The following is a 12,234-nucleotide window of genomic DNA, read 5'->3' as shown; positions in this document are numbered from 1 at the left end:
ACAACCCTCTGGGGTAGAGAATTCCAAGGATTCACAACTCAGAGTGAAGAAATTTCTTCTTATCTCAGAACCAAATATCAACTCTTATCCTGAGGCAATACCCATGTGTTCTAGGTTCCTTAGCCGGAGAAACAACCTCTCAGTGTCTACCTTGTCAAGCCTATTCAGTACCTTGTATGTTTCAATGAGATCACCTTTCATTGTTCTAAACTCCAGAGAGTATAGACCTAATTTCCTCAGCCCATCATAGGACAACTCTCTCATCCCAGGAACTAATCTAGTGAACCTTCGCTGCACCGCTTCCAGTGCAAGTATATCCTTCCTTAGAAATGGAGATCAAAACTACACACAATATTCCAGGTATGATCTCACCAAAGCCCTTTACAACTGTAGCAAGACTTCCTTGTTCTTATACTCCAATCCACTTTCAATAAACACCAATATACCATTTGTCTTCCTAACTGCTTACTGTACTTGCATGCTAACTTTCTGTGTCCCTTGTATGAGTACGTCCAAGTCTGAACATCTACATTTAAAGGTTTCACGCCTTTTAAAAAATATTCTGCTCTCCTATTCTTTTTATTACCAAAGTGAATAACATCGTACTTGCCCACAATATACTCCATCTGCCACCTTGTTGCCCACTCACTTATCCTGTCTATATCGCTTTGCAGCATCTTTGTGTCTTCCTCACAGCTTACATTCCCACCTAGCTTTGTATCGCCAGCAAACTTGGAGACATTACTCTTTGTCGAGCTCATTAATATAGATTGTCAATATTTAAGGCCTAAGTACTGATCCTCGTGGCACTCCATTAGTTACAGCCTGCCAACTTGAAAATGCCCCATTTATCCCTAATCTCTGCTTCCTGACCATTAACTAATCCTCCATGCACACTAATATATTATTCCCAACACCATGAGCCCTTATCTTGCCCATTAATCTTTTGTGTAGCACCTTATCGAATGCCCACTAAGACTTTATTGACCCCAATTTGAAAATTTATGGTCACTTTCTTGAGTGCTGCACAAACATGATGTGGGTCACCAAGCTGTTGTGATAAATTCCCCTTCACCAGTTTTGCCAAGATTCAAGACATGTACAAATTCCTGATGATGGAAATATTGCTCATGGCATATCTGCAATACCAATCTGCCACTTGCATGCTTATAGAAATCAATGCAAGAGCATTAAAAATACCAACTATAAACTTATAGAAGATAGCTACGTGGGTGCACCAGGATCATTAAAAAATTACATATTTTAATTACTTATTAGGAACATCTAACTATTCTTGAACACCACAGAAAAAGACTCATTATTTTCACATGGCAAATTAAATTTACATATATACCAATTTCTAGTAACACATTGGTTTGTTGTTTCCTCAAGATTAACACCCCAAAGGTTTTCACATGCTGAGACCTGGCCAAAAACTGACAAATTCATCCGTCAAGCTGGAGTGACAACCCCAACACTTGAATGTGCAATCTTGTGGTCTGGAGCCAAGTATTCCTTCTGCTCTAGCTACCAAGATGACATTTCAGGGGTATTATTTATAGAATGCTACATGGACAAAACATTGCAGTGACCATACAGTAAAATTAGTTAGAAATAAAAACTGCAATGAATAGTGACACCCTCCTAAAGATATTTTGATCAAACTTGTAGATGAGACTTATGCAGGGGAAGAAATAATGGAAATAAAACATATAACAAAGGGTTGCTACTGATTAGGAGATTTGAACATAAATCCTGCTGATGCAATATTCCTGGTTACCTTTTTAATTCTCAAGAGGCGAACATCTTTTCCTGCAATCTGGTCTGATGTGAACTGGAATATAATTATATTTTTGATTAATATTGTGCCATTTACTGCCATATCAATGTAGTGCCAGCATCCATAATTCAATGCACAAAAACATGACACATTTTCAAATAGATCAACATAAGCAAACTACGAAATGCTATGGGGAAAAAGAGCTAACACATTAAACTTCTGTCAGAGCTATAAACCATGTCTAAATAATTTGATATTCATTCTATGACTGGTAGGTCTGCATTACTGTGCTCCATAAGGTACAAGAGGCTATATTTTAATAGAATTATCACTGCACTTAAATAATGCTAATGGCACTATTTTTAATCCTTCATTTATTATACTACTTACTTGCAGGAAAATGGTGTTGTATTTTTAAATTAATTCAATAACAGTATTGAATAATTTTTGTGCTATGTCATCCTTGCTGTATTGAAGGTGGCTAGTGGAAATGTTTTTAACTTCCTAGTGTTACACTGGTGTTAAAGCCCAACCTAAAAACAGTAGTGGTGTAGACCTGGAAAGTTTCAGTGCTAATCACTTGCATTTGTTCAGAACTTGTTGCAAATTACATCATTGTTGACAATAAATAGAGCTAAATAAATATGGCTAAATATTTCTGCAAGTTATGTCACCCAAACATTTCTCAGATGGTCACAGTGCTTGTGGTCTTAAGCTTCAAATCTTAAAATTCTGGTTTCTTAGTCCATTCATATCCCATTGCTAACCTCAAAGATGCTGGATTTTACAATGGTAATAATGCCATTGTTTGGATCTTCTATGGATGGGGGCAAGGTTGAAGAGAGACCCTTCACTGCAGAGTATATGATGCCTTTAAGAACCTCTTCTTCATTCTGAGGTCATTTTCTCAGTGACACATTGTCAGCATTCTGCTGGATTTATACTGACCATAAGTGTACTGAGCCCAGAAATCATTGGACCTGTTAGGCTGCTGAGCGTACAGTTCCTTCTCCGATATCTACCAGTTCATTTCGACACTCTTCACTCAACCTCTTCAATTCAACATGACATTCGTAAGCTCTTCCAACCCAGTTAGGCTGATACTTTCTTTCCTCTCACATCACAAAGTGCTACTTTCAACTTCTGCCCCTGCTCTATCCCCTTTATTACTAATGATTTACCCCTTCCTTCTATTGTGATCCATTTCCTTCCTCTTTATTGTGACTCGTTTCCGCCTTCCCACACTTATCATCCAGCTCGGCACGTTATTACCATCCATTCTGTCTTTCATCTCCCGTACTTTTATTGCTACCTATTCATTCCTTCATTGCCATTCATTTGTTCTTCATTGCTATCCATTTCCCACCATTCATTGATCCAACTTTTCAAAGCCATCCACTTTCTCCTCTCTCCATTATCATCTATTCCCCTTTCAATGTCATCCATTCTCCTCTTTCATTGCCATTCACCCCTCCTTCACTGTGATTCATCCCCCTCTTCACTGACATCCACTCACCCATTTTATTGCTTTCTATTTCCATTACCATTCTGTGCCATCTTCTATTTACTCCATTATGACCAGAGGTCAGAGAAGGACGACCAACTTGGTCAGCAACATTTAAAGTTAATACTAAAGCCAAATCCTGCAGATGCTGGAAATTTAAAACAAATCTGATGAAAGGTCACAGACCTGAAACGTTAACTCTGTTTTTCTCTCCACAGATGCTGGCTGACCTGCTGAGAACTTCCAACATTTAAAGTTGTTTTTCAATCTGCCGTACAATAGAAACTGCCATTCACCTACCTCATTTTTCACGACCATCCATTTCCCTCCCCTTACACTGCCATCCATGCATCTCTCTTTCATTACCATCCACCCCAACTTTATGTCCTGCTTCAAATAGAGTTCAGTTGCTATTGCACCAGAACAGGCCCACTGATCTCTGACAGCAAGAATTGCAGCATTAGCACATAGTCGGGAATTCCACTAACTCCAGCATTAACTTTTGAGCTGAGAGGAAAGGTGCTTCCCCTCACTGAATATTAACAAATACTGACACAATGGTTCGGGCCTTAAAAACATTATCAGTGTGAAACATTGGTTGTTGGCATGCATGATTATCACGGAAGGCCCACTGTATTTGACACCAAATTAATAAATGAGACTGGGAGAAGACTGTGACATTAACGATGGTTTAGACAAAGTGGTATTGCAACAACTTTTGGTCAATTACAAATTGTCACATATGTTTATGATGCATCAATCAATTTTATTGCCAATGCTGTCTAAGGAAATGAGTTTGAACTAAATGATTTAAAGCCTGGCAATACATTGTAAAATGCACTTCTATTACTGTAGGAGAAACATCTGAGCTGCTTTCAATGGTTTCAAAATATGTTTTAAACACAACTGGAGCTTTCTGCATAACTTAGCCATCTTTCTATAAATGCTCCTCTTCTCTCACACATCATGCAATATACTGATACTCATTTAACTTCAAATTCATTTCCCCTGCCAGATGCAATTAAAGAGATGGATGCATCATAAAAACTAATAAAGGGAAAATTTGTCCCTGGCCAACAGCTGCTGCCATGTTATTTTGTATAAGACATTGTTCATGCCATATCTGGAACCCAGTACTCATTTGACTTGTACACCTGGACTTTCCAGGAGGTGCCAGTGAATCGCAGCCAGGAACATTGCTAATTTTTCCCCCCTTTATCCAGAAATGCTGAAAACAAGTCTGCTTTTGCAATTGCTCCCCCAACTGTCAGCAGCAAAATAGCCATAAACTGGCAATTGAAACTGGGACTTTTTGCTGTACTGAACACCAGAAAAATACTTACATCAGCTGAATTCCCTTGCCAGGCAAAGTCAACCCATTTATACATAGAAACAGGGAACACCTAAAGAACAGTGGAACACTTTATCAGTCTCCTTTTTCTGTAGAGAAAGCCACCATGTACCCAAGCACAAAACGTTTAGGCACAGGTTTGCAAAGTGAAAGCGTAGGAACATCCAAGCATGCACATGTGTATTACTGGAGTCTAGCCAGGTAGAACATTGTAGCTTATCAGCAAAAGCAATAGTAAGCTTCCCACGGCTTCTCTAACCAAGATCACCTTCCTACTGAATTGATTTACCGGGTAATATGGAACAGTATGTGGACCTAAGTGGTTTATGTATTTGATTACTGAAGCTGTTGAACATTGTTCAGATGGTCATCATAGAGCCAGTTCAACCCCAAAGAGACCCTGTTTCTGTCCGAGGAGGATAGTCACTCATTGGCCATTAGGACAATGGCAAGCAGTTTCAGCTTTTGTTAGGGAGTAATCTACATAGCTCCATCCTCACCAACCTAACCATTCGACATACATCTGTTCATGATAGTGTAGGTAGAAGTGACTATGGCTTAGTCCTCGTGAAGATCCAATCTTGTTTCCAGTGTGGCACTACTGCCAGGCTAAATAGCAAACTAAAGATAAATGTAGCAGTCCAAAACCGAGCATCCATTAGGCACTGTAGGCCATCAGCAGCAGAACGGATTACCACCACATTCTGTAATCTTGTGGCCTGTCACTTTCCTGGTTCAATTGAAATACATAAGGACGTGCCAGGAGCTGAGCCAGATGTGTCAGAATGAGGCATTAACTTAGTGAATCTACTACATAAGGCTACCTGCATGCTAAACAAATAATTGATCCCACAACCAACAGTTCAGAATAATACTCTCTATCCTTAACACATCCAATCAAGAATGGCTGTGGACAACCAGAGAACCAAGGGAGGAGGAGACTCCATGAACATTTCCATCCTCAAGCATGGTGGTGACAGCATATGAATCCAAAAGACAAGGCTGAAATGTTTGAAAGGATCTTCAGCCAAAGTGCCAAATGGATCAGTAAGAATCATTTGGTTCCAGATCTCATCAAATCCTTAACATGGACACAAGAGTTGAATTGCAAAGAAGAAGTGAGAACAGCTGCTCTCTACATTAAGTTAGCATTTGACTAAGAATGCTATCAAGGAACTTAGCAAATCGAAGGGCAACACGGCGTCAAAGGGAAAATGTTCCAGTGACTGGTCATGCCTGACACAAAGGATGGTTGATACTGTTTCAGGGCAATCATCATAGCCCCTGGACATCAATGCAGCAGTTCCTCAGGAAAGCTTCCTTGGCCCAAGCATCTTCAGCTACTTGAACGATCTTAAGTGGGACTGTTTGCTGATGACTCTATAGTCTTTAGCTCCATTTAAAACTTGTAAGAAAATGATGCACACCATATTACCCTACAGCAGGATTAGGATATCATCTCATGCCTGGCATCCAGGTACGACACATTATCCCAAATCTGAAGAGTTTCCTCAGCAGCAATATGAACATCTGCCTTCAGCATAGTGGCAGAACCTCTGCAGGGTAGCTTCCAACATGCCAACTACTTTATTGTTCAAGTCATACAAATCCAATTCCATGTAAAAGGCTTAGACACCACTCTGCGAGGAATTTTGGCAAAGGTATTTGGTGGTCTTGAGGGCAATTTTAACCTGGAAGAGTGCATGAGTTTGGGTGGGGTTAAAACTGGCAAAAATGTCATTTAGCCAGCAAACCAGATCCAACTTAACAACAGAACTCATGTGCATACCCTTATGCAACTACAAAGCCTTACTCTTCCTTTTCCTACTACTCCTATTTGGTGCAGTCCCTGTGACTTGAGCAAATGTGGAGGCAGGCTGCTCAGATCCCTGCTCTGACTGCTGAGATGCTCCTGGTCGATGTCCTCTGGGTTTCGTAGCCCACGAGGGCCCCGCCAAAGAGTGCTCCACCTGCACCTGTGCAGGGACAGACTGTCATCAGGAAACATGTGGGCTACTGATCGAAGTGGAGCACTTTGAGTGGAGTCCCTACTTCCAAGTTCCCTTTCGCCACTATGGCTCACCTGCATTTCACTGCTACCACTGTGGTGGAAAGCACTTTGGTGAAGTTCAATGTGGCACTGTAAGGCCAAGGCTAATGTATCTGTCATCCTATTTAAGGTGGCAGACACGAGGCATGTGGCAGACATCAAGAGTCTGCCATCAAACTGTGTAAGACTTGAGTTGATAGCCATGTTTGATGTTCCGTGGTGCTAAAACACTATCCAGATCAGAACGCATCATCGCAATGTCTTGTGGCATCAACCCACTCATGTTTAAGGCAGACTCTTCCATTTGCCTACAGTCATGGTCATTGTGCTCGGAAGGTCTGTCAGTGCATTGCACCTTGTCTACTGCTGCTCAATGATTTCCCTTTACATCAATGGCCTCCCAGTTGAGCAGAGCTTGGAGAGGGCTGCTCCCTCCAATGTGTACACTGTCCCTGCCATCATCATCTGCTCTTTTTCACTTGTGAAGTGTGAGTCGCCAGGTGAAAACCCAACTATCTGCCTATGTGGTCCCACTGAGGTACAAGTCTCTGATCTGGTTTGTGGTACGCATGAATCCGGTGACAGTGCGCCCTCAGAAAGACTCAGCTCCCCTGAAGAATTGTCATTGGTGATTTCTGCTGCACGCATGAAGGCCCTGGTGGATGTAGAAGACATGAATTCGTTCTGGCAAGATAAGAATATGTTGCAAGTTATTATGAAGATCATCTTATTTCATGCACTGTTGAAATCAAGACAACATGGCTGAGTGCCATATGACATTAAATAACTGATATTTAATTGCGTCACCAGGTAGCTAGGAGTTTCCCATCTCTCCATCTCTTATGGCCAGAGATGGCAAAATATGACGGATCTCCAACGCCCCTTCCTCTGGACTTGTGAGTTGGGGAATGCATGGCGGGGTAGGGGGTCGCCTCCAATTCTCGCCTCTCCCTGGTGCTGTGCTCTCTTCTGCAACGAGGGAAAGGACAGATCTATGAGGAGTGTAATGGCATGTGTCCAACCGATGGACAAGAGTGCATTTGATGAGGGTGACTATGAGGGAGAGATATGAAATTGCATAAGGGTGAGGGTGAGTGGAAGGGTTGGATGAACAGATGGGGATCCGAGGAAGTCAACAGAAAGAGAAGGATGAATGGATGTCCGAGGTAAGTGGATGTGAGGAGTGATGGGATGGAATAGGCTTGAGAAGGCAGAATGAAGGGTTGGGATAATGCGCGTAGCACAATGTAAGTGAAAGTGAAACAGTACTCACCTTTCCTGACCCGTTAGGTCATTAAATCCACTGATCCCACTGAATCCATCAGCGTGGCACTCTGCTCCTGACCTCCTGTGCCACCTCCAGCTATGCCTTCTTGGTTTCAGCAGCAGGTCTTTTTCCCATTACTGGGGAAGAGTATCTCTCTGCAACTCTTCACAGACCCCAGCAGCATATCAAGGGAGGCATTATTGAAGCACTGCACAGCCTTCGTCAGTCTGGAATTCATTCTGAAAAATTCCTTTCCTGCTGTTTCAAACTGCGACTCCTTCAAATTCCATCTTCAGGATGACCCTTTAAATACTGGAGTTGAGATCGCATCATGCAGGTCCTCATCATGACCACTGCCACACATTGAACAGCAAACCCAGGAGTAAAATGATAACAAGCTGTCTGCATTAAAATGCCACTGATAGGAGTGCTGAATCTTCCTCCTGGTTTTCCATGCAATATCAGACTCCCTGCTCCCAATGCGTCTCAGAGTTAATATTTGGGGCCATGCCTCTATTTATGTGAAGCTGTCAATTTGCATTGTCATTTACATGAAGCAATTCATCTTCTTTACCCTTACTTTAATGAATTTATTCATGCTCACTGCTCCTACTCATTTGAAAATATTTATATTCACTGCTCTTATTTACAGAAGTTAGTTGTACCATTTGCTTCTACTGACTAGCTTCTATCTGACCCGGAAAATTAACTTTTATAAGTGTTGAGACTCATTCTTTCAGATCTTAACAATTGTTGGAGATTTAAAAAGAACTTTCTTCTTTTTCTTTCTGTCTCATATTTCTCTCTCTTGATCTCCTCTTTCATTCTCCACCTTTCTTTCACTTTCATTACATGCTTTAGCATTGAATTAAATATTCTAACTTACACTTTCTGGGTTGAATTTTATTGGACGGCGGCGCCCTTTGAACTCGGCGGGGCACCCATATTCGCCGGCCATCGCCGAGCCCCCGCAATATTAATCGCAGGGGCTCATTAGAACCATGGCACCGAGCCCATATTACCCGGGGAGAGGCGGGACATTTGGCGCAGTGAGAGAGTCTTGACAGCTGTGCAGCAGGTGCTGGAGCCCTATTTTAAGCGCTCCAGCACCTGCTTCCTGACAGCTGTCAAAGAATACTTACCTGACTGAAGAGTGGGGCTGCTGTCAATCTGGCAGCAAAGTAGAAAGTGCTGCAGAAATCCAACAGGTCAGGCAGCATCTGCGGAGAAGAAAGCAGAGTTAACTTGTCCAAGTTCACAGACCTGAAAGTTAACTCTGTTTCTCTCTCTGCAAATGCTGCCTGACCTGCTGAGTTACCCCAGCACTTTCCACTTTGCTGCCACATACTTACCCTGCTGTGACCCAATGTCCTGTGACGTTGCGATCCTCTTCTCCCACTCAAGTGTAACATTCCTTCTTGTAAGCATGCTGAACCTGGGTGAATAATCTTAATTTTGCACATTCCAGGACGTGAGACTTAAATAGACCATAAAAGGTATTACAAAGGTTTACAGAGAATACACCGACACAAATGGGAATGCACGGGTGTCACAGCAATATACATATGTCTTTCACTAAATGTTCCTCACCAACATGTGTGTCCTTTTCTCTGTGGGAATGATGTGTGCCAGCATGTAGTGCCAATGTCACATCCCTTTGCACCGTTGGCCCTTCAGTTGAGCCAACGTATGCAATAATAGCATTGCTATGCCACCATTACTCACGAGTGTCTCCACGGACTCAGTGACATGGACATTGGCTCAGTCAGCTGCTACCTCTAATGGTTTACACAGGGATGTTGCAGATGTGGACTGGTGCACAGCAGGTGGGTGAGGGTGATGTGTGGCTTGCAAAGCTCATGCCGGTTCCTATGGAGCAGACAGCCTTTGTCTGACTAGCCACTTCCGTACGTCCCTACCTCACTGCTAGCCCTACGTGCAGAGCCTGGGTGCCATCTGCCCTCCATGCGTCTTTCATGATGTAGGTCTTCAGCGTCCTCATAGTCCAAGGAGCAATCCTGTTGACGTCTCTCCTCATCATGCCAGGCCTGGCCCCTATTGGGTGCGTAGTTGTGCAGAGCAGCAAAGAAAGGAGCTGGCCTTTTCGACCCATAGTACAGGGCATCACCCTATCCATCCAGACATTGGAGGCACTCTTTCAGCATGTCAATCTCCTGCTCAATGGTGCCTCATGTAGCTCAGTGGCTGGTGTTGTATCTCTCCTCTGCAGTAGTGGTAGGGTCTCTCACTGGTGTCGGGAGCCATGTCTGCAAAGGATAGCCCTTATCTCTAAGAAGCCACCCCTCCATCTGAGCCAGTTCAGTGAACAGTGGTGGCAGCCGGGACTGGCACAAGACCCAGGTGTCATGGCAGCTGCCTGAGAAGGGGCCACACATTCGCTGCAAGCAGATGCGGTGTTCACATACCAGCTTTACCTATATTGAGACGGCTCCTTTAATGGTGATGTCTGCAGGTGGTAGCCTGGCAGTAGGCCTGATGGCCACATGAGAGCAGTCTATGAACATTATAACCTATGGTTCTCCGGCAATGGTGCCAGAGCCACTGGCCCCCTGGGCCTGGCTGTGAGAGTCCGTCCTGAAGCGGATATCCTCACTGGCCCTCCAGTGCAGTGCATTGGTGACCTCCCTGATGCAGCGGTGCACTGCTGACTGTGACACCCCACGAAGGTCTCTGGTGCACCCCTAAAAGACTGCAGAGGCATCAGGCGTGAGAACCGCTGCCACTATGAGGAACAAAGGCATGGGATGTCCACCGAGCCCATGGGCTGCAGGTCATCCTCGAGCAGGGCAGAGAAAAGTCACCACCCTCTGTACATGCGCAATCTCCTAGGAGACTGGTGCTCGGACATCTGACGGCATGTCATGTGAGGCCTGTAGATGCACAGCAACCGTAATGGTGGGCTGCTGCTCACGACCAGGGGCCTCTATGTGGATCATACCTGCCTGTTGGTATTGCCTCTGGCGCATACGGATCCTCATGTGCAGAGGATCACACAATGTAGGATGTGCCATACCTATTTCCATGTGATAAATAAAGTGGAACCCGACATGTATTCGAGGGTTCCTAACAAGGCATGGATTGGTGTTGACGGGTATATCAGCTGCTTTCCTGGATCAACTATATGGTGTGCCATGGCATTGCCCATTTGGCCAACACTCAGTGGCACAGCATGACCACATCAAGATCCTACCAGCTGAATCGATTTCCTCCACCATCCATAAAACCTTAATGCTCCTGCCCTTTCTGGCATGCTCCCCACACACAGGGTGCCTAGTGTGCCATTGCTCCCTCACAAACACAGAGCGTACACTGTTAACGAAGGGATGGTACACGGTACCTCCCTTCATGCCAGCGCAGTTTTCCCTCCAGTAATCCCAGACCCTCTTCCTTTGAGAATGCAGAGTGAAATCCCTGCATATCCCCCCTCCTCCCTTTAAGAATGCAGAGTTATACCCGTGTATCCCCCCTCCCTCCTCCCTTCTGTAATGCAGAGTGAGGACCCGCTGGCTTTTCAGATCGTGAACTGGACGGCACGTGACAGCCGCCCATTCAACGAAAAATCCGGCAGTGTCGATGGATAGGCGGGCTGCATAATCAGCATAGGTATGTAAGCATTACCATATGCTAATTGTGGTGCCGCCGCTGTGCTGCAGGGGGCTGCATCAAGGTCCCGCTGCCACCTGTAAAATGTGGCGGGCCCGTCTTGATGCTGTGGTTCGAGGCGGGCCTCTCCCCGCAACTGTGACCCACGGTGTCGAGGGGCCGGTAAAATTCAGCCCTCTGGTTCAGACTCTCTGTACTTTAAGAAGAATTCTTTAATCTGATTGGTTAAGGTGATACATAGTTACATGCCCTGTTCACACAGGTCCCAGACCCCCTGTAGAGGGGGCACAGTGAAGAAATGGATTCCTAACCACAGCAAAAGCTCAAAAGGTGTGTGGGCAAATATAAGTGATTTGAATGGCAATCCGGGCCATGATATCTGAAGCTTGTATAAAACAAAGCATTGGTTGACTAAAGTCTGCTGTAAACAAAATCTGATGCTTGTAGTCACCATTTTCTATGTTTTGTTGACATCGAAGATAATTACCTGCTTACGATCAACAAGTTGCATTTTTCAAAATTTTCTGATCTTTAAATGGCAATTACCCACTCCTGCCATCAAAGTCTGTGATCAGGAAGACCAGCTCCTATAAAACCAAAACTAGTCTGTAGCACATCTGTTCTTTCAGAGTGATTTCACAAATGGTGTTTTTATATT

The 12,234-nt window shown here is 44.0% G+C and overlaps 1 protein-coding gene across 6 annotated transcripts in view; it reads right to left on the bottom strand.

Annotated features, from left to right (window-relative positions):
* Positions 1-12,234, bottom strand: part of ush1c (Usher syndrome 1C) — a 309,503-nt gene that overhangs the window by 76,600 nt on the left and 220,669 nt on the right. For all 6 annotated transcript variants that reach the window (XM_068046233.1, XM_068046236.1, XM_068046237.1 and 3 more), the window contains one exon: positions 1,781-1,834. In XM_068046233.1, the coding sequence (XP_067902334.1) occupies positions 1,781-1,834 (54 nt within the window). The remainder of the gene's footprint in view (positions 1-1,780; positions 1,835-12,234) is intronic.

The sequence above is a fragment of the Heterodontus francisci genome, chromosome 14, assembly GCF_036365525.1.
Source record: "Heterodontus francisci isolate sHetFra1 chromosome 14, sHetFra1.hap1, whole genome shotgun sequence".
Taxonomy (NCBI): domain Eukaryota; kingdom Metazoa; phylum Chordata; class Chondrichthyes; order Heterodontiformes; family Heterodontidae; genus Heterodontus; species Heterodontus francisci.
Note: the sequence above shows the minus strand (reverse complement) of the source record. Positions and strands in the feature narration are given on the sequence as shown.